The sequence below is a fragment of the Drosophila miranda genome, chromosome 4 (genome assembly GCF_003369915.1).
Source record: "Drosophila miranda strain MSH22 chromosome 4, D.miranda_PacBio2.1, whole genome shotgun sequence".
In the NCBI taxonomy this organism is placed as follows: Eukaryota; Metazoa; Arthropoda; class Insecta; order Diptera; family Drosophilidae; genus Drosophila; species Drosophila miranda.
The window spans coordinates 19,299,942-19,319,777 of NC_046677.1; the positions used below are offsets into that span (position 1 = coordinate 19,299,942).

At 38.8% G+C, this 19,836-nt stretch overlaps 2 protein-coding genes and 1 long non-coding RNA gene across 3 annotated transcripts; all 3 read left to right on the top strand.

Moving 5' to 3' along the window:
* The first annotated feature begins 1,349 nt into the window (after positions 1-1,349).
* LOC108161315 (E3 ubiquitin-protein ligase Ufd4) lies at positions 1,350-14,279 on the top strand. Its single transcript, XM_017295535.2, has 7 exons — positions 1,350-1,499; positions 4,749-4,888; positions 4,958-6,677; positions 7,021-7,249; positions 7,310-7,528; positions 8,216-13,784; positions 13,841-14,279. The coding sequence occupies exons 2-7, from the start codon at positions 4,749-4,751 to the stop codon at positions 14,121-14,123; spliced, it is 8,160 nt and encodes a 2,719-aa protein (XP_017151024.2). The 5' UTR covers positions 1,350-1,499; the 3' UTR covers positions 14,124-14,279.
* LOC108161340 lies at positions 6,684-7,020 on the top strand. The gene is made up of 2 exons (XR_001775455.2): positions 6,684-6,854; positions 6,929-7,020. It is a non-coding gene; the product is annotated as an uncharacterized LOC108161340 (long non-coding RNA).
* A 4,116-nt stretch (positions 14,280-18,395) lies between the features above and the next one.
* LOC117188988 (E3 ubiquitin-protein ligase Ufd4-like) lies at positions 18,396-19,737 on the top strand. The gene is made up of 3 exons (XM_033393791.1): positions 18,396-18,527; positions 18,590-19,198; positions 19,255-19,737. Exons 1-3 carry the CDS (start codon positions 18,484-18,486, stop codon positions 19,535-19,537), a joined length of 936 nt encoding a protein of 311 aa, XP_033249682.1. The 5' UTR covers positions 18,396-18,483; the 3' UTR covers positions 19,538-19,737.
* Positions 19,738-19,836: the final 99 nt, after the last annotated feature.

Below are 19,836 nucleotides of genomic sequence, written 5' to 3' on the forward strand. Positions count from 1 at the left end.
AGAAAAAAAAACTTAAACAAAAATTATGTATACTAAAGTTACAACGAAAAAACATAAAATGTTCACGGAAAAAAGTGTACATACAGCCTCTATGCTTTTGTATTATAGTCTCAAAGTCATCTTAATATTAATACTTTTTATACTTTTAATATTTGATTGGTTCACCATTGGCATCTATTACAGCCTGTAGTCGTCGGGGCATCGATGCCACCAAATTTTCGGTTGTTGTTGGCGGAACTTCGGCCCAAGCTCGAATGAGGGCGGTTTTGAGGCTTTCCCGACTGCTGATGTTATACTTCCGTACCAATCTTTCTAAAATGTCCCAAAGATGTTCGATTGGGTTAAGGTCTGGAGATTGGGGTGGTGAACGAAGCTGTCTTGGGGCATAATACAGCAACCAATCACGCACAACATGTGCGGTGTGCTTTGGATCGTTGTCCTGTTGGAAGATCCTACTGCTTCCTAGGCTCAATGTATCCACCGATGTTTCCAACTTATATTGGAAGCGATCCATATTCCCTTCCACAAACACCAAATTACCTACTCCAGGCGACGCCATAGCGCCCCAAACCATTACACTACCACCTCCATGCTTGACGGTGGGTATTATGTTTATAGGGTCAAGAGCGGTGTTTGCCTTTCTCCAAACTCTGGAACGGCCATCACTTCCGAAAATGTTGTATTTACTTTCATCTGTAAATAAAACTCTTTTCCAAAAGTTTGGATCCTTATTTAAGTGCGCTTTGGCGAATTCCAGGCGCAAAATCCGATTCTTTTCTGAAATCAATGGTTTTTTTCGTGGAACTCGGCTCTTGAAACCATCCTTGTGCAAAAAATTGGCAATTGTTTTTGGGTGCACAATGACTCCTGAACACTTTTCGATGTGTTCCGCCAATTTTGGAGCACATCAAATATTAAAAGTATAAAAAGTATTAATATTAAGATGACTTTGAGACTATAATACAAAAGCATAGAGGCTGTATGTACATTTTTTTTCCGTGAACATTTTATGTTTTTTCGTTGTAACTTTAGTATACATAATTTTTGTTTAAGTTTTTTTTTCTGAAATAATAATAACTTTAAGTGTCCTAAATAATGGCATACCAACTTTTTTAATTTTCATTGCGAAAACCCGAAATATTGAAAAATCGGTGCTGTATGTTGACTTTTTTCCTTGACTGTACATATATTCTTGATCTGCATTAATAGCCGTTCGTTTGCGACATGTTCGGTGTATGAACTCACATATCTATAAACTGTATGGTTGGTGATACTATTGTGGATATATTTTGTCGATAGTTCACTACCACACAAAGAAAAACAAGGAATGAAAACAATCGATATTTTGCTCATCTTTAGAACATTGTTCAAGCGAATGTGCATGTTGTTGAAATTAAATTAATACGGTGTGTAGTGAAATCAAATTCATTAAAAACTTCTGGTCAAGGGATTCTTGATATCAGAATTATTGAACACATTAGTTGCATAATGCTAAAAAGGTATTGAGACTGACTTCAAAACCATTCTTATGTATTTACTGTTGAAAATTAGTTCATAAAACACTTTAAATCTATTTTTTGGTCTGAAGTTACAAAATAAATGACATCACGGTGCTTTTTATGTAATAAATAATCATTCTGGCCCACATGCGTGCCATTTAAAATGTACGAAACTATTTTACAAATGTGTATATATGTAACATAGTTGTGCACATATATTATATACATATGTACATACTAATCCGTCTGTTTATGTGAAAAATCCCTTCTCGGTTTGTAATCTATTGTTTGTCAATAAGGTACTGATGCAGTTGATCCAAAACAAAATATGTGTAGTGTGTAAAAAATATTTTAACAAAACAAAAACATAACTAAAACATCAATTTTATTTGTTCATTTGTTGAAAGGGTACTCCAAAGACAATAAAATACCAAGATATTGCATCAAGAACAAATTCCATTGCAATTTTCGTCCGCTCGCTTCGTGGTACGCTCTCGCGGGGTACCAGGGTGTGCCAGTGTCAATTCTCTTATGGGCAAGCTATCCTTCGACTCTGACTGTGGCCAGTTGTCGACCTACTCGGGTTCGGCTGCTCAGCTCGTCGGTGTACTACAAAGGCGCAGAAACGACGTAGTTTTTGGTCCGGTAACTTTCTATCAACAAATACACAGACTCGAGACCCTTCTAGGTCAGAAGATTGGAAAACAACTACATTGCTTGAACATGATTCAGCACATTGATGCTTGACTGGAGTTTCGTTTATAATGGTTGTTGTTGTCAGTTTGCCAAATTGTGGGCTGAATTTCACGCAGTATTTATCGTGCCTGCTCAACCCGTATCAGTAAATAATGTTAAATTGAACACATTTTCTTCAGTAGCTACAGTATACGCGACTGGACTCCATCTTATCCTTCCAAAGCCAAGATCTGAACTCTGGGCACGTTAGCCACGGATCCCGTTATTTTTGCTTATAATTTTGCCACTTTAATTATATCTCAATCTGTTGTTATTCTCCAACTTTACGCTGTTTCATAAATAACTATTTAGTTTTTGCTCCTTTGCTGAGCCGATCGCCTTAAGCCTTATGTGCTGATGATCGTCGTGCTCCATCTTCTGCCTACTCTTTTAACTCAATTCATTTTTGGTTGGCGCACCTAAAATGTAGAGTACCTGGAGACGGGCATTACAGTCGTCTAAACAAATAGCATGACCAACGGCTCGCATTGCTCTTCGGCAATCGGCGTTTGGGCACACAAAAATATAACTGAACAAAAACAGGTATTCCTGCCCAATGCTCCGGTCCCAAAATGCCCAAAAATATAACAAAAACATTTCCCTCCGATAGTCTAAACGAGATCATTAATGGGCCGCACTTGTAGTGAGATAAAAGCTGAAATGCGAAACTATGTATGAAGAAAACTCGGAACGGTTTCCTACAGGCAATTCGCTGCTCTCAACGATAAATTTCTTACCGGGGAATCGTAGTTTTTTGGCTCTAAGTTCTTTTATTAATCGATAAATCCCGAACAATAATCTGTTGCAATTCAACGAATTGAAACTTCTGCTTCTCACTTCCACCAATAGAATAATTTTCTACACTAAGTGGCTATCCCTCGCCCAATAGAGTCAAACAGATTCTAGCCACAATGCCGTATCCTTTATATGCAACAATTTTTCGCCTAGAATCGCACAAACTCATCAACTAAGGAGCCCATGGACTATAACCCATAACAGTAGTTATCGCCGCCATACCGGAATCTGTTGTCCTCGCGGATGGTGCTCGTTGCTGATGATGTGCTCTCTGTACACTTTTCTGCTTCCCGTTAAACAAACATGAAGCTCGATTGGCATCTTATGATAACATAATCGTAACGGTTTGTGCGGCTCTCAAAATTAAGAAACACTTTGATTTCTCAAGCGATCTAAAGCAGGGGTCGGCACGGCCCTATTGGTGGGCGTTAGAACAGCTCGGGGCTGCTGCTAAGCCGAGCACGAACGATAGATAGAGCCCAAAAAAACTGCAGGAACGGGACGGACAGGTGTAATACTGCCGATAACTTAAGCATTTGACGACTATTTATCGGGCTGGGAAACTCGACACAATCAATGGCAAATATTATGCCAACTTATTGGATCGTTTTAATGAGAATTTGAAAAGGATACTGTACAACAAACGAGCAGGCCCGTTGTGAGCCGCAGCTAGGGCCGCGACTCCACATTTATACCCGATACTCAGTCAGTATGGCCCCCCATCGTCAGAGGGCTATAATAATGATTTGATCTGATTCAGATTCGCCAATCTGGTAGATATGGTCATACTCTATGATTCAGCGTTTTTAAATTATCTCAAAATTTTGGATGCCACAGATATTCCTCCTTTGTGGGGGCAGAAAGAGCCGTTGCAAAATATTGAAATACACTTGTAATTGTGTGATATCACAGGAATATGGATACAAACTTTGGTTTCTCTAGCTCTTATAGTCTGCGAGACCTAGGCGCTCATCAGGACGGATAGACTGACGGACGGGGATGGCTATATTAACTCGTCTATTGATGCTGATCGAGAATATATACACTTTATGGGATCGGAAACGCTTCCTTCTGGGTGTTACACAAATCTTTTCGAGTATTGGGTATTAAAAGTGGAAAGAGATTTGAATTAAACGATGATGTTATCTCATAAACAAATACAAAACGCGGTGCGCCTTTAGAGTTTGCAGGCTATATATAAAATTGGAAATGCAAAGATGACTCGGAAAATTGCGATTTTAGTGTTTTTTTTATTAATATTGTAAAAAGTAGGCCTTTCCGGGGCTGTCAGACGTATCCTATCTAAACAAATAAATAAAATAGTTGAATATCAGCACTTAGCCACCTTTTGTCTATCCGGCGCACTGTGGGACATACGGCCATTTCAGCTTAATACACGGGGCTAGGATGTGAAGAAGTTTTAGAATAAGTTGTCAAAGTTTAAGTTTCGTTCCGGTGCATAATTTAATGGTTAATTTCGTGGTTTTCTTCAAACACACAAATCAGCTCTTACATATGTTAACGCAGATACCCGAGCTTCCAATCTAAACACCTATTCTGCGTTATTGCGTTTATGCTGATATCGACAGCAGGCTATCATTTTATGCTAGTAGCACATAGTACTTATATTGTATGTATTTGCTTTGATTTTTCCGTCCTCATAACAGATAAGAAAAAATAAAATAAAAAATAATCAAAATTTTCTTTTTGATATTACAGATGGGCGATGTCGATCCCGAAACACTTTTAGAATGGTTGTCCATGGGACAAGGGGATGAGAGGGATATGCAATTAATTGCACTGGAGCAATTATGCATGCTTCTGTTGATGTCTGACAATGTAGACCGTTGCTTCGAAAGGTATTGTACATTTAGCACATCTATTTAACTTAAATGATCAATTTTAATTTGAATGCCACGATGTTTCAGTTGTCCTCCCCGTACATTTTTGCCGGCGTTGTGCAAAATTTTTCTTGATGAACTTGCACCTGAAAATGTACTTGAGGTGACAGCGCGGGCTATTACTTATTACTTGGACGTTTCTGCAGAATGCACCAGAAGAATTGTTTCCATTGATGGAGCAATTAAAGCCATTTGCAGTCATTTAGTGATTGCCGACTTATCTTCGAGGACATCACGTGACCTGGCCGAGCAATGCATAAAAGTTCTCGAGCTTATATGCACTAGAGAAGCAGGAGCTGTTTTTGAAGGCGGTGGTCTTAACTGTGTTTTGTCATTCATCCGAGACTGCGGCTCTCTGGTTCATAAGGACACCTTGCATTCTGCTATGTCTGTTGTTTCAAGACTCTGCACTAAAGTAGAGCCTAATTCTCCATGCATACCAAATTGCGTACAGAGCTTAAGTACTTTGCTGCAGCACGAAGATCCAATGGTGTCCGATGGGGCGCTGAAATGTTTTGCATCTGTGGCGGATCGTTTTACAAGAAAATGGATAGACCCAGCCCCCCTAGCAGAATATGGTTTAGTCTCAGAGTTGTTAAAGCGTCTTAATAGTGTCGGTGGAAATGTTAACACGCATTCGTCACTGTCGACAGGACCTCAACCGCTGAGCATAACTTCTATAACACCAAACCAAGATTCAATGGACGACGGAAATGGGTCTGAAGAAGCTACTACAATATCTAGTAGTAAAGTAAAAGCATCTGATTCCGGTATATCTCCTCAATCGATATCGACGACAATTTCACTATTATCAACGTTGTGCCGCGGATCCCCTTCCATTACGTATGACCTTTTGCGATCTCAATTATCCGACTCGATAGAACGTGCTCTTCAGGGCGATGAAAGATGTGTACTCGATTGCATGCGATTTGCAGATCTTTTACTTCTACTGTTATTCGAAGGGCGTCAAGCCCTTAATAGAGGAAGTAACCATGGCAATCAAGGTCAATTAGCTCCACGACCTAGTCGTAATAACTCCAACACTGACCGAACACATCGGCAACTTATAGATTGTATACGATCAAAGGACTCTGAGGCTTTACGGGAAGCTATCGAAACAGGGGGAATCGATGTGAACTGTATGGACGACGTTGGACAAACTCTTTTAAATTGGGCGTCAGCGTTTGGTACCTTAGAAATGGTTGAGTTCTTATGTGAAAAAGGAGCAGATGTAAATAAAGGTCAAAGGAGTTCATCTCTACACTACGCTGCATGCTTCGGAAGACCAGCTATAGCAAAGATTTTACTGAAATATGGAGCTTATCCAGATTTGCGTGATGAAGATGGAAAAACGCCGCTAGATAAAGCGCGGGAAAGATCGGATGATGGTCACCGGGAAGTTAGTGCTATATTGCAATCACCAGGCGAATGGATGTCTACGGATCACTCGCTTTTGAGCAACGATGGAAAAAAGTATACATTTTTGGAACCGCGGGGTGATCCTGAAATGGCGCCTATATATTTAAAGCTACTATTGCCTATATTTTGTCGAACATTCTTGGGATCAATGCTGGGCAGTGTTCGTCGGGCTAGCTTAGCCCTAATCAAAAAAATTGTACAATACGCGTATCCTTCTGTACTGCAGAGTTTGAGTGAAACCATTAATACCGAAGATACCACCTCAACAATAGCTCAAAATGGTGGAAACTTACTTATTGAGGTAGTTGCCAGTGTCCTAGATAACGAGGTAATTTTTAAACACTTTAATATTTCCTATAAGATTATACCCGGTACTCGTGGAGGCACTTTTACGGTAATCGAAAATCGAAATCTGCCTAGTTCGAATTTTTGTCTGTCGTCAACCAATATGTATTATCTTTCGATCGGCAAGCAGTAGTTACGATCGGAAGTTATTCAGCTTGAGGTAACTAAATCTTTAGTTTTTTGTCCCAAGAGTCCTTGTTCTACCTTCGATTTGATTTAAAATTTAAAAACTAGATTTCAATATGATTGTTTGTACCGAGTGCCGGGAATCTAATCTTATGTGCTGATGAACAAAATATAGACCACATTTTTGGTTTATGATCCAGGATGACGACGATGGTCATTTAATTGTTTTAAACGTTATTGAAGAAATAATGTGCAAGACAAACGATGAGTTTCTCAATCAGTTTGCAAGACTAGGAGTATTTGCAAAAGTTCAAACATTAATGGAGCATGATGTGGAAGACACTTCTCCACACTTTAGCGGTAACTCGGATGACTTAACTTTATTGCGAAGGTCTTCTATAAACGCAGAGTCCCAAAAATCAACTTCAGGTAAAATTTAAAGTTACATTTGATATATATTTTATATGCTCTTTAAAATTCCATAAAAAGAAGATTCGATGGAAGACGCAAAAGAGATTTTACAAGGAAAGCCTTACCATTGGAGAGATTGGAGTTTGTGCCGGGGACGTGATTGCTTGTATGTTTGGTCTGATTCGATAGCATTAGAGCTTTCCAACGGCTCCAATGGTTGGTTTCGTTTTATAATTGATGGTAAACTAGCTACAATGTACTCAAGTGGAAGCCCAGAAAACGGAAATGATAGTTCAGGTAACTATTATAACAATAAACAAGTTTTTAAGTTAAGAATAAGTATTTATTTTGATGAAAATATGGTCAAAATTCACATATTTTTTGAAAAAAAAAAAAAACACAGTTTGCGGACATACAAATTTTGTTTATTGAAGTTTTTAGAGAATACCCCAAGGATATGTATACAATTTTTTTAGCTCCCACCATTTTTCCTTAATCCAACTTCGAGTTTTTTTTATCGAAAAAATATAAATCATCAAATAATGCGTACCACCACCACACCTGACTCAGCGTTCATTGATGCATTGCATACGATAGTGTCGCTTGCACTATGAAACTGTAAACTCAAAATCAACTTTATCACTCATGACCACCTATGTATGTCATCTATGATTTCACATGACTCTTTCGTGAGTCAGTCGTGAATTCATCTGGCAGATGTCATCGATGATCTACTGGAAACTCTCCATGTTAAGGGCACCAGTTTTTTGTCTGCCGTGTCAGTCACCACTATCCATAAGTGCATGTCGTGAGTCATGATATACTACTCTATATCGCGTAGTATCACTATCCTTTCATAAGTTACTATTTACAGTATTTTAGTTGTCCGATTATCAGTGGGCAAACCTAAAAATAAGTTTTTTTATATTATATCAGAAAAATACATATGTAAGCCAGCTTAAATTTGTTTTTTTTTAATTACAGAAAATCGCGGCGAGTTTTTGGAAAAACTTTTGCGTGCCCGTTCGTGCGTTGTACCGGGAACAGTATCGCAACCTATTCTACCCACTACAAGTTCGTTGAGGTTGGTAGTAGGGAACTGGGTTCTACAGTCTAATAAGACAAATCAACTTCAAATCCACAACACAGAAGGTCAGCAAGTAACTATTTTGCAGGATGATTTGCTTGGATTTATTTTTGAGAGCAACAGAGGAACGAAGCATACATTTACAGCGGAAACAGTTTTGGGGCCTGATTTTGCTACCGGATGGTCAACCGCCAAAAAAAAGCGTATAAAGTCAAAGACAGACGGTCAAAGATTTCAAATCCGTAATTTATCTCGGGATATCTATAATAAGTACTTTAAATCAGCTCAAACAATACCACGTGGAGCAGTAGGAAAACTCACAGATATAGTAAACAAAATTGAACTATCCTTTGAAGAGCAGAATATATCACCTGATGGAAATTGGGAAACTATATTATCTACTGCATTAACGGAGCTCTCACAATTGATCCATGAGGATGGCGTAGTGAGTGCTTATGAAATGCATTCATCGGGTCTTGTACAAGCGCTAGTTGCTGTTTTATCAGTTAACCATTGGGAAAGTCACTCTGCAAGATTCAAGCGAAGCAAAATGCAAAAACAACGGGTTTCCGTGTTCAAAAAATGCATATTAGAAGATAACATTGAATCTGTTCCGAGCAAATCAAGAGCTAAAAGTACTGCGAGTATTTTAATACAGAAACTTGTCTCAGTTTTAGAAAGTACTGAAAAATTACCAGTATATTTGTATGATGCACCATGCACTGGGTACAATCTACAAATTCTGCAAAAACGACTTCGCTTCAGATTGGAACGCGCACAATGTGAAAATACATTGTTTGATCGAACGGGTCGAACTTTAAAAATGGAACCCCTAGCAACCATTGGACAACTCTCAAAATATCTACTAAAAATGGTAGCCAAACAATGGTATGATCTAGACAGATCATCATTTTTTTACTTGAAAAGACTCCGAGAGAACCAAAATGGGGTTTTATTTACACATTCTTTTGATTTTGACGAAGAAGGTCTTTTGTATTATATTGGTTCTAACGCAAAAACTTGCGATTGGGTAAATCCTGCGCTATATGGACTTGTACAAGTAACAAGCTCAGAGGGAAAAACGTTACCCTATGGAAAAGTGGAGGACATTTTGTCTAGAGATAGCATATCGCTAAATTGCCATACCAAGGATAATAAGAAAGCCTATTTTGCTATAGATCTCGGAGTATTTATTGTACCCACTGCTTATACTTTACGTCACGCTCGAGGATATGGACGTTCGGCACTACGGAATTGGCTACTTCAAGCTTCGAAAGATGGCGCATGTTGGACAACGCTTAGTACTCATATAGATGATAAAAGCCTTCTTGAACCTGGAAGCACAGCAACTTGGTCAATAAATTGTGCATCAGACTCAGTGGGATATCGTCACATAAGAATTCAGCAGAATGGTCGTAATGCCTCCGGTCAAACTCATTATTTAAGTCTAAGTGGATTTGAAATTTATGGTCGCGTCATAGGAGTTTCCGAAGATATTGGAAAAAGTGTTAAAGAAGCTGAAGCAAAAATACGGCGAGAGCGGCGACAGGTAAGAGCTCAACTTAAACACATGACTACTGGCGCACGTGTTGTTCGTGGGATAGACTGGCGTTGGGACGATCAAGATGGATGTAGTGAAGGAACCATCACTGGTGAAATACACAATGGTTGGATTGATGTCAAATGGGACCACGGCGTAAGGAATTCTTATCGTATGGGCTCTGAAGGAAAATACGATTTGAAATTGGCTGATTGCGAAAATTATTCTATGTTCGAAGGAATTCAGTCGATTAAAACCATGAATACAGAAACTAAAGTAAAGGATAAAACAAGCACACTTAGTTCGCGAAAATCCAGTTCTACTCCATCCCTTGCTGAAGCAACTGAAAAAAATCAAAATGCAGAAGGTGCTTCAAATCAAACTGTTTCTGCAGACAACCTAACTTGGAAGCAAGCTGTGGAAACAATAGCCGAAAATGTGTTTTCTTCAGCAAAGACGCAAATAATCTCTAACCAATTATCTATAAATACGTCATCCAGAGAAACTCGAACAAATAACAAGGAACCTAGCTCTAACAAAATGCCTAAAGACTCTATAAATGGTGGAACACCATTGAGTCGTGAACTGGAGCATATATCAGATCTATCTGCAATAAATAATTCAATTCCGGCAATTAATTCAGCTATACTGTCAGACCTAGCAACTATTTCGGAAAATTTGGGTGAAATATCTAAAGAAAATATATGTACCGTAATTTCTCCGATAAACACGCAAGCCGAGACAACTTCTGCGAGTCCAAGTTCTTTCCTTCCCAGCACTCTGAACTCAGTTCCACAAGGCGCCGATATACAAAACCTATCAAATATTGAAGAAAACAATAAAATGAATGCCAATTATTCAGTAAATAAAATGCCTAAAGAACTTCCTGTAAACTTACGAGCTACAAATATTACTGGCGTTGTGCAATATGTTACACAATATTCTAACGATGCTGTCGAAATTATCGATAAAATCGATGACGGCTTAGATATGATGCGAAACAACTCCAATAATATTCTATCAACTGAAACATGTTCTTGTACCAATCCAGGCTTAGATATAAAAGAAAATATGATAACTAAGGTATTAATTGCCGAAAATAATCAACAAAGACAAATACAATTTGTAACCGATAAATTTTCCAAAAAAAATTTTAACAATTGCAATGTAACATTGAAACCGTCTTCAGCAGAACCAAATACGGTAATGTCTATTGACGATGTTAAAAATTCTCAAATTTCACCTGAAATTGTTTCTGTGGCTAATCAGATGAGTATAAGTGTACCCAACCTAACGACTACTACGGTCTCGGAAGTGCCAACAATATCAGAAGGTGATACTCATACCGGCTTACTAGAAACATTTGCTGCTATTGCACGTCGTCGTACTTCTCAAGGAACACACATGCAAGATAACCTGCTTATGAGAGCGGATGTAAATATCAATCAGCATACTGATCAAAGCGTTGCAACAAGTTCTTTTCTGGGTAACTCAGTAACAAGTTTAGTTAAATTGGCATTGTCAAGTAATTTTCACTCTGGGTTGCTAAGCACAGCTCAAAGTTATCCGAGCTTATCATCTAATAATAGTGAAAGAGTTCCTCCTGCAAACCCATCTAACTGTTCTACTGGACAACAACCTTCATCTTCAATAAATCATACGTTAACGATGAGTCTAACTTCTACATCAAGTGATAGTGAACAAGTTTCTTTGGAAGACTTTTTAGAAAGTTGCAGAGCCCCAGCATTGCTAGGAGACGTGGATGATGAAGAAGATATGGACGAAGACAACGATGAAGAAGAAAATGAAGACGAATATGAAGAAGTTGGAAATACACTTCTTCAAGTAATGGTTTCAAGAAATTTACTTACTTTTATGGATGATGAGGCACTAGAAAATAGATTGGCTGGTGTAAGTAAGCGCAAATCATGGGATGATGAATTTGTTTTGAAAAGACAATTTTCTGCATTGATACCTGCATTCGACCCCCGACCTGGACGGACAAATGTTAATCAAACATCAGATTTAGAAATACCTCCACTAGGTCATGATTTACCAAGCCCACAGCAAAGTGGGTATGATTCAATTGAACAGCCAATACTTGGTTTAAAGTTACGTGGCCCCGGAATCGGGAGTATACCCGATGTTGAAATTGAACTGAATAATTCTAATTGGACAATTTTCCGGGCCGTACAGGAACTTTTGCAGCACAGTCAATTAAACAAGGTTGATAAGTTTCGAAAAGTATGGGAACCAACATACACAATAATATATCGAGAGATATTACCCGAAGGCCAGGAAAATACTTATTTGGAATCCGACGAAATACTTCAAACGCCAGATATGTCATCCAAGAGCGGTGCTTCAACTTTGTCTCCGAACTCGCCAATGCATATAGGGTTTAATAAAGCAGAGAACAATTTGTGCTCTGTTGATGATGTTCTCGAGTTGCTGATACGAATCAACTCTCTTAATCAAAGTGAACTTGATTTCGAGAGCAAGGAACGGAGTGTTCCCTTATTACCAGACGAACTTTTCGTAAGCAAAAAAATTACAAATAAATTACAACAGCAAATTCAAGACCCACTTGTTCTTTCATGCAACGCATTACCTAATTGGTGTGAGAATTTGAATCAATCTTGCCCATTCTTGTTTCCATTTGAAACTAGACAGTTGTATTTAAACTGCACTTCGTTCGGAGCATCTCGAAGCATCGTATGTCTGCAATCTCAACGAGATCTCACCGCAGAAAGGCAAAGGATACCGATAATGAGTCCACGTCGAGATGATCACGAGTTTCGCATTGGTCGTCTCAAACATGAACGTGTGAAAGTACCACGTAACGAAAATTTGCTGAAATGGGCTATGCAAGTTATGAAAACGCACTGCAATCGAAAGTCGGTATTAGAGGTGGAATTTTTGGATGAAGAGGGAACTGGCTTAGGACCAACACTGGAGTTTTATGCCTTAGTGGCAGCAGAAATTCAACGATCTGACTTATGTATGTGGCTATGTGACGATGAACTGGGAGAGGAAAACACCCAGGATATATCCGAAATTCTTGAAGGCAATTCTAAACCAATTGGATATTACGTAAACCGAAGGGAACACGGACTATTTCCAGCTCCCCTCCCACAGAATTCTGAAAAATGTGAAAGTGTCTTAAAATATTTTTGGTTTTTCGGAGTTTTTATTGCAAAAGTTTTGCAGGATATGCGTCTAGTAGATATACCTTTGTCGACATCTTTTCTACAATTGCTTTGTCATAAAAAAATGTCTTTACGTAGCTTACAAAAAATAATATCTGAGAGAAGACCTGGAGAAATATCTTTGATATCAGGAGATCTATTAGAAACGTGTACTGACTTGTTACGTACTGACTATAATAAATCTAATTTATTTGGTGGAATACTACATTTGGATAATTTAAAAGAAGTAGATCCAACACGATATCAATTTCTACTCGAACTGCAAGACTTGTTGTTGCGCAAGCAATCAATTGATTTTGACTGCAGTATAAGCTTGGAAAGAAAACAAGAACTAATAAATGACCTTAAGCTATGCACCAAAAATGGATTAGAAGTCGCTCTGGAAGACCTAGCACTTACATTCACGTATTTACCAAGTTCTTCAATATATGGATATACACAAGCCGAGCTGTTACCAAATGGATCATCAATAAATGTCACCATTAACAATCTGGAGGCATATTGCGAACTGCTTCTTAACTTTATTTTACAGGATGGAATTGCTAAGCAGATGAAAGCTTTCAGTGATGGATTTAATGAAGTTTTTCCGCTAAAAAAACTGACTGCGTTCTCCGCGGCTGAGGCTCGTTTAATGATTTGTGGTGAACAATATCCACATTGGAATCGAGAAGATATTATTTCATATACTGAACCAAAACTTGGCTACTCCAAAGATAGGTAAACCAAAAAAATATTGTTAATCAAATACGGAAAAGTAATCTCTTTTTTTTTAGCCCTGGGTTCCTCCGTTTTGTAAACGTTCTATTAGGCATGTCAGGAAATGAACGGAAAGCTTTTCTACAGTTCACAACTGGTTGCAGTAGTTTACCCCCAGGAGGACTTTCAAATCTACATCCTCGACTTACAGTTGTTCGAAAAGTAGATGCAGGTGTTGGAAGCTATCCCTCTGTAAATACTTGTGTTCATTATTTAAAGCTTCCAGACTACCCAACCGAAAAAATAATGAAGGAGCGGCTGTTAACAGCAACAAAAGAAAAGGGGTTTCATTTAAACTAAACATTAAAGCTTTCTATATGCAAACAGTGTAATCCATAGTGTAATGCTATAATTTTGCATACTCTATAAAAATGTATTTTAAATTAATTATGAATAATTTAATTAAATCAAATTTAATACAGTTAGAGCTCATTATTAAATCATTATTAAATATTGCGATGTCCTTCAGCCCCTATGTTGGTAAACCAACAAACGACCAACACTGTCGATAATGGATTTATTTATAGTATTTATTTTTCTAAAGGTTCTGGATTTCATGAGTTAAAATTACCACAAGGGTCTCGCAGAGGTGTGATGTGTCTAGTTCCTCGTTTCTTGTTACTTTTATCAACTGGTTGACAGTCGTGGTGCTTTATTTTGTCTCGGGCATTTCTCCGAGTCTGAGTCCTTGAATTTTTTGGAATCTGTAGCTTATGGTGTAGGTCAGCAAACTCCGGTGTATCTGCGAAAACTTTCAAAGCTGACCCAAGGAATTTTAAACCCTGGCTTGCCTATGGTGAACTCCTAATGCCGCACTCATAGTCAGCAGGTTCTTGTGTGTGTATGTGTGTACTTTTGTCATCGCTATCGTCTACTGGTCGTATTTTGTCCGGTTAGTGGACTGGACTGTTATACGTAAAAGGTCTTTGGACATCTGACAGGCCATGGCAAATTCCTTTTTCGGTTAAAGATCTCGTCGAGAACGGTTGTGCGCGCAAACGAATCTTTTGTAAGAAGTGCCATCATATGAAAATTCCCTTGTGAAACAACTCGACACGGTACGGAAAAGACATACCTTTCGGTTGATCGCGATATTTTGGGTGAGTGCGATTGGAAAAATCCACAGAACAGGTTTTCATCTGATTTTCTGCAGCTCACGCACCCGCTGATTCCCTTGCTCGTACAAGTGGAGTGGCGGGGCACGGGAGTCTCGCGACAGATCCCGCTCGGAAAAAAGACGCCACAGCTCCAAAGACCGGACGGTCTTTCGCTTGTTGCGTGGGGCAGCGACCCACGCTATTTAAACGCACCCCATCGTCCAGTCGCCGGCTAAGTAAGCCGCAGAGCGCAGTCAGCCGGGGGCTGGAATAAGCAAACGCCTTCCCGCTTGGGACCCTTCGCCTGCGAGGAGCACCCTAGACAGGGTTAAACAGCAGCGCGCGCCAAGTCGCGTGAAGAAGAAGCAGGAGCAAATCAGAGATGCTGCAGTGCTAAAGCCACCTGCGGCCATCGTTCTCTTGGTTGCCCGAGCGCAGACCATGCTGCAGTGCTAAAGCCACCTGCGGCCATCTTTCTCTTGGTTGCCCGAGCGCAGACCATGCTGCAGTGCTAAAGCCACCTGCGGCCATCGTTTCCTTGGTTGCCGAACGCAGACCATGCTACAGTGATAAAGCCACCTGCGGCCATCGTTTTCCTGTTTGCCCAATCGTCGGCCAAACAGAGGCGGAATTCTCCGCCTTCGGCTGTCCTCTTCGCCCCGACTCTGTCCAGGATTCCTCTTCCGGCAGCTTCAGGGAGCACAGTTCACCAAATCATGGGGTTCAGCGTATGCTAGCCTCGTCTATTACCATCCTAATGTTTAAAGTATAAAAATCTCACAAAATTTGTATATTCATGAAGAATAATTATCAGCCCACCTCAGTAACGTTCAAGTTCCCACTGGGAGTTCGGGAAATGTGTTCAGAATTTGCAGTTATAAGTATTGTTAAGACATCGCTAGTTTAATTCCTTTTCGTTACACATTCGTTAAACTCATATCATGCTCAATCTATCTTTATAAATATTCACAAGCTATTGTTGTCAGTAAGTTCGGATTGAATTGTCAGGGAGAAAATTCCCCCAAAAGTTCTGGGGCTCCACATACAAGGAGTAGGTCGAAGTTAGGAATTCTGAGTTGTAGCAAGAGATAGAGTCTCCGTACTGTAAACCACCTTTCCGAATTAACGCTTGTTTTCAGCCTGCGCCGGAAGATCGATCTTTCGTCGTTGGAAATTGAACAGTGAGTGGGTAAGCATACCTTCCAAAAGTTGAAATGTACGTAGTTTTGAAAACCAACTGATCCTTGCCCAACCTCGCGAATTAGAAACCTCTGACCCCTGCCTATTGAGGCTGTGCCTTGAGTGATCTGATCGTTGGCTAATTAGAGATGCCATCTGCATCCGGTCATCGACTGAACTCCGCATAGGAGATCACGTTGTGTCAGCCAGACCGCCTCTTTGATTTTCGACTCACTCAGAAGTTAAAAGATTTAATGATTTTTCCACATTTGTGCGAAAAGCGAAAGTAACGAACTTAAAGTATTCAATGATTTTCCCATGTTATGCGAAAAGCGAAATTTATGAATTTAATTAGAATTTAGCTCGAATTACAGTCTTATTATATATACTCATTACATTATCAAATTTCCTCATATACCCAACCATTACGAATCACCTATTTTAGTAGTTATTAAGATCATTTACTATGTTGCCATATCGGATTTAATTTTTGTTTTAAGGAAATAATGTTGAAGTTTAGATAAAAGAACAAAATGGACTCAATGCTAGCTCGCGCGTTTTCGTAAAAGGGTCCAAAAGGGGTCATCGAAGAACGGCTATTCCGTGAGGATGACCAAAGGCAGGGTGGGTCCAGACTCCGCATAACATCTGCGGACAAATACACCGATGTCTCTCCGTTTTCCTTGGTTCTCACTTCCCTTTCCTCTTTATCCTTCTTTCCTTTCGCTTCCCTCTCTCTTCCTGTTCTCTATCCTCTTTAGCTTCGTATCTTCTTCTCGTCAAATCTACCGTTCTAGCACAAGTCGCAGCACGCTAAATTCTGGCAATATTGTTAGTAATTGAAGCCTCGAGTCTGGGTTGATCTGAGGGAGCAACACGAGCTAGAGCCGGATAATTATTAGCGTGCCCAGCTCTCTCAAATCGGAACGCCCGATTTCGAACAGGACTCGTTGCACGTTACAACAGTGTTATCGATCCTCCTTTGTAGACATCTGGCCTTTCTACCATTAATTCCTTATAATTCCTTGTAAAAGTGAATTATCTGCAGGATTATATCAGTTGTACTAAATCAAAAGTTGAGAACTTATCGACAGCTGTTAATAATTATTTCCCAAACGTCAAGGCCCAAACGTCCCTGCGAGGCCTTTCATACTTAGACTTTGCACATATAAGTCAATATGTATTGGTACACTCATTGATCAGTAATTTTTAAAATTATTAAAAATTGATAATTGATAATTTTTCATATTATATATTTTCTGCCCACAGTTGTAAAATGTGTTTTTCTCCTAGTAGGAATTTATCATTGGCATACAATCAACCGCGTTTTGTTATATGACAATTTATTTAAGTTTTCCGTAAACAAGTTAATTAAATTAAATGAAAGCTTAACACAGTGCGACACGGAAGATCACCTGTATGCTATATTATTATATTCAGGAAGGCGCCGGCTATCACTTATTTTTCGTTTTCAGCCAAAACGTTCCGTTTCCATTTTTAGGCGCTGTCGTTTTCATAAAATTTAGTCATCGTCATGATCTGATATGATATGGTGTGATATTTATGCACAACTTGATCTGGGGTGACATAGACAGCCCTGATCTGTTGAGCCGCATAAACTTCACGATTCCTATTAGACTGACTAGAAATTTTATACCGTTGTTCCTTCCACTTTGTAGATCGAATTATTCATTGCATGAACCGTTTAGGGTCTTATGCTCGGATTACAATTCCCTCTACCATATTATATCCAACAGTAATTCTCTTCCTCTTATTAAATTATTAATCCTTACACACCTTTCTATTAATTAGTAACTGTAGTGGTATTTGTATTTTGATTGCATGCTTAGTTTCTTAGTAAGTTTAGTGCTAATTTTCCTCGTCTAATAGCTATCTTTCTTGCATGTTCGCGTTTGGTTCGGCTACGCACCGCGCGTCATGCGGCAGCGCCCCTCGGTCGGTTGGGCGGCAGGAGGGCTGCGTTTTGCCTGGGATCCGCGCGTAACAGCCTTCTGCTGGTGTCACACGGGCCACTTGACGGTGCAGTAACTGCAACTGAAAGATGCAGTCATTGCATGTCAACGTCCAAACAAAAAATATATTTAGTTTTATATTCGTTTCTGGCCAGCAAAAGCATCTGATTTGCTTGTATCATAAATATACAGCGTGATAAAATTTAATTTTAATTTTTTAATTTTATTTAAATCAAGACATCTTAGATGGAACACCTGCTATTCAATTTATACGGGAATACCCAAAATATATATATCGATACTATTTAAATATACCCTCTTTGGTCACACTGGGCCAGTTCATTCTTACATGATTGAAAATTGTTCACACATTTGATACCAGAAACGAGAAAAATCGTGTGTGTTTTCGCCATGGCTGTGTTTTATAGGATCGCTATTCAATCTTCCATCTATGGGTAAAGTGTTCCCATTCACCTTGTATGTTGCAATCTATAAACAGAAATTTTGTTTATTTTAGTTGTCGCTCGATGTCTATGTTTCCCCAACATTACGGTGACCCTCTTAAAAAAAAAGATATGGAAGATTTGAATAAGAGTGAACTCACTAAGTTTTACCATATACCGATAAAAGCAGCTCTAAACAATCATTCTGATACTGTCTTTAGCGACGAAATCAAACTAAAAATGATTAATTATATAATTGATTTTGACTGCAGTATAAGCTTGGAAAGAAAACAAGAACTAATAAATGACCTTAAGCTATGCACCAAAAATGGATTAGAAGTCGCTCTGGAAGACCTAGCACTTACATTCACGTATTTACCAAGTTCTTCAATATATGGATATACACAAGCCGAGCTGTTACCAAATGGATCATCAATAAATGTCACCATTAACAATCTGGAGGCATATTGCGAACTGCTTCTTAACTTTATTTTACAGGATGGAATTGCTAAGCAGATGAAAGCTTTCAGTGATGGATTTAATGAAGTTTTTCCGCTAAAAAAACTGACTGCGTTCTCCGCGGCTGAGGCTCGTTTAATGATTTGTGGTGAACAATATCCACATTGGAATCGAGAAGATATTATTTCATATACTGAACCAAAACTTGGCTACTCCAAAGATAGGTAAACCAAAAAAATATTGTTAATCAAATACGAAAAAGTAATCTCTTTTTTTTTAGCCCTGGGTTCCTCCGTTTTGTAAACGTTCTATTAGGCATGTCAGGAAATGAACGGAAAGCTTTTCTACAGTTCACAACTGGTTGCAGTAGTTTACCCCCAGGAGGACTTTCAAATCTACATCCTCGACTTACAGTTGTTCGAAAAGTAGATGCAGGTGTTGGAAGCTATCCCTCTGTAAATACTTGTGTTCATTATTTAAAGCTTCCAGACTACCCAACCGAAAAAATAATGAAGGAGCGGCTGTTAACAGCAACAAAAGAAAAGGGGTTTCATTTAAACTAAACATTAAAGCTTTCTATATGCAAACAGTGTAATCCATAGTGTAATGCTATAATTTTGCATACTCTATAAAAATGTATTTTAAATTAATTATGAATAATTTAATTAAATCAAATTTAATACAGTTAGAGCTCATTATTAAATCATTATTAAATATTGCGATGTCCTTCAGCCCCTATGTTGGTAAACCAACAAACGACCAACACTGTCGATAATGGATTTATTTATAGTATTTATTTTTCTAAAGGTTCTGGATTTCATGAGTTAAAATTACCACAAGGGTCTCGCAGAGGTGTGATGTG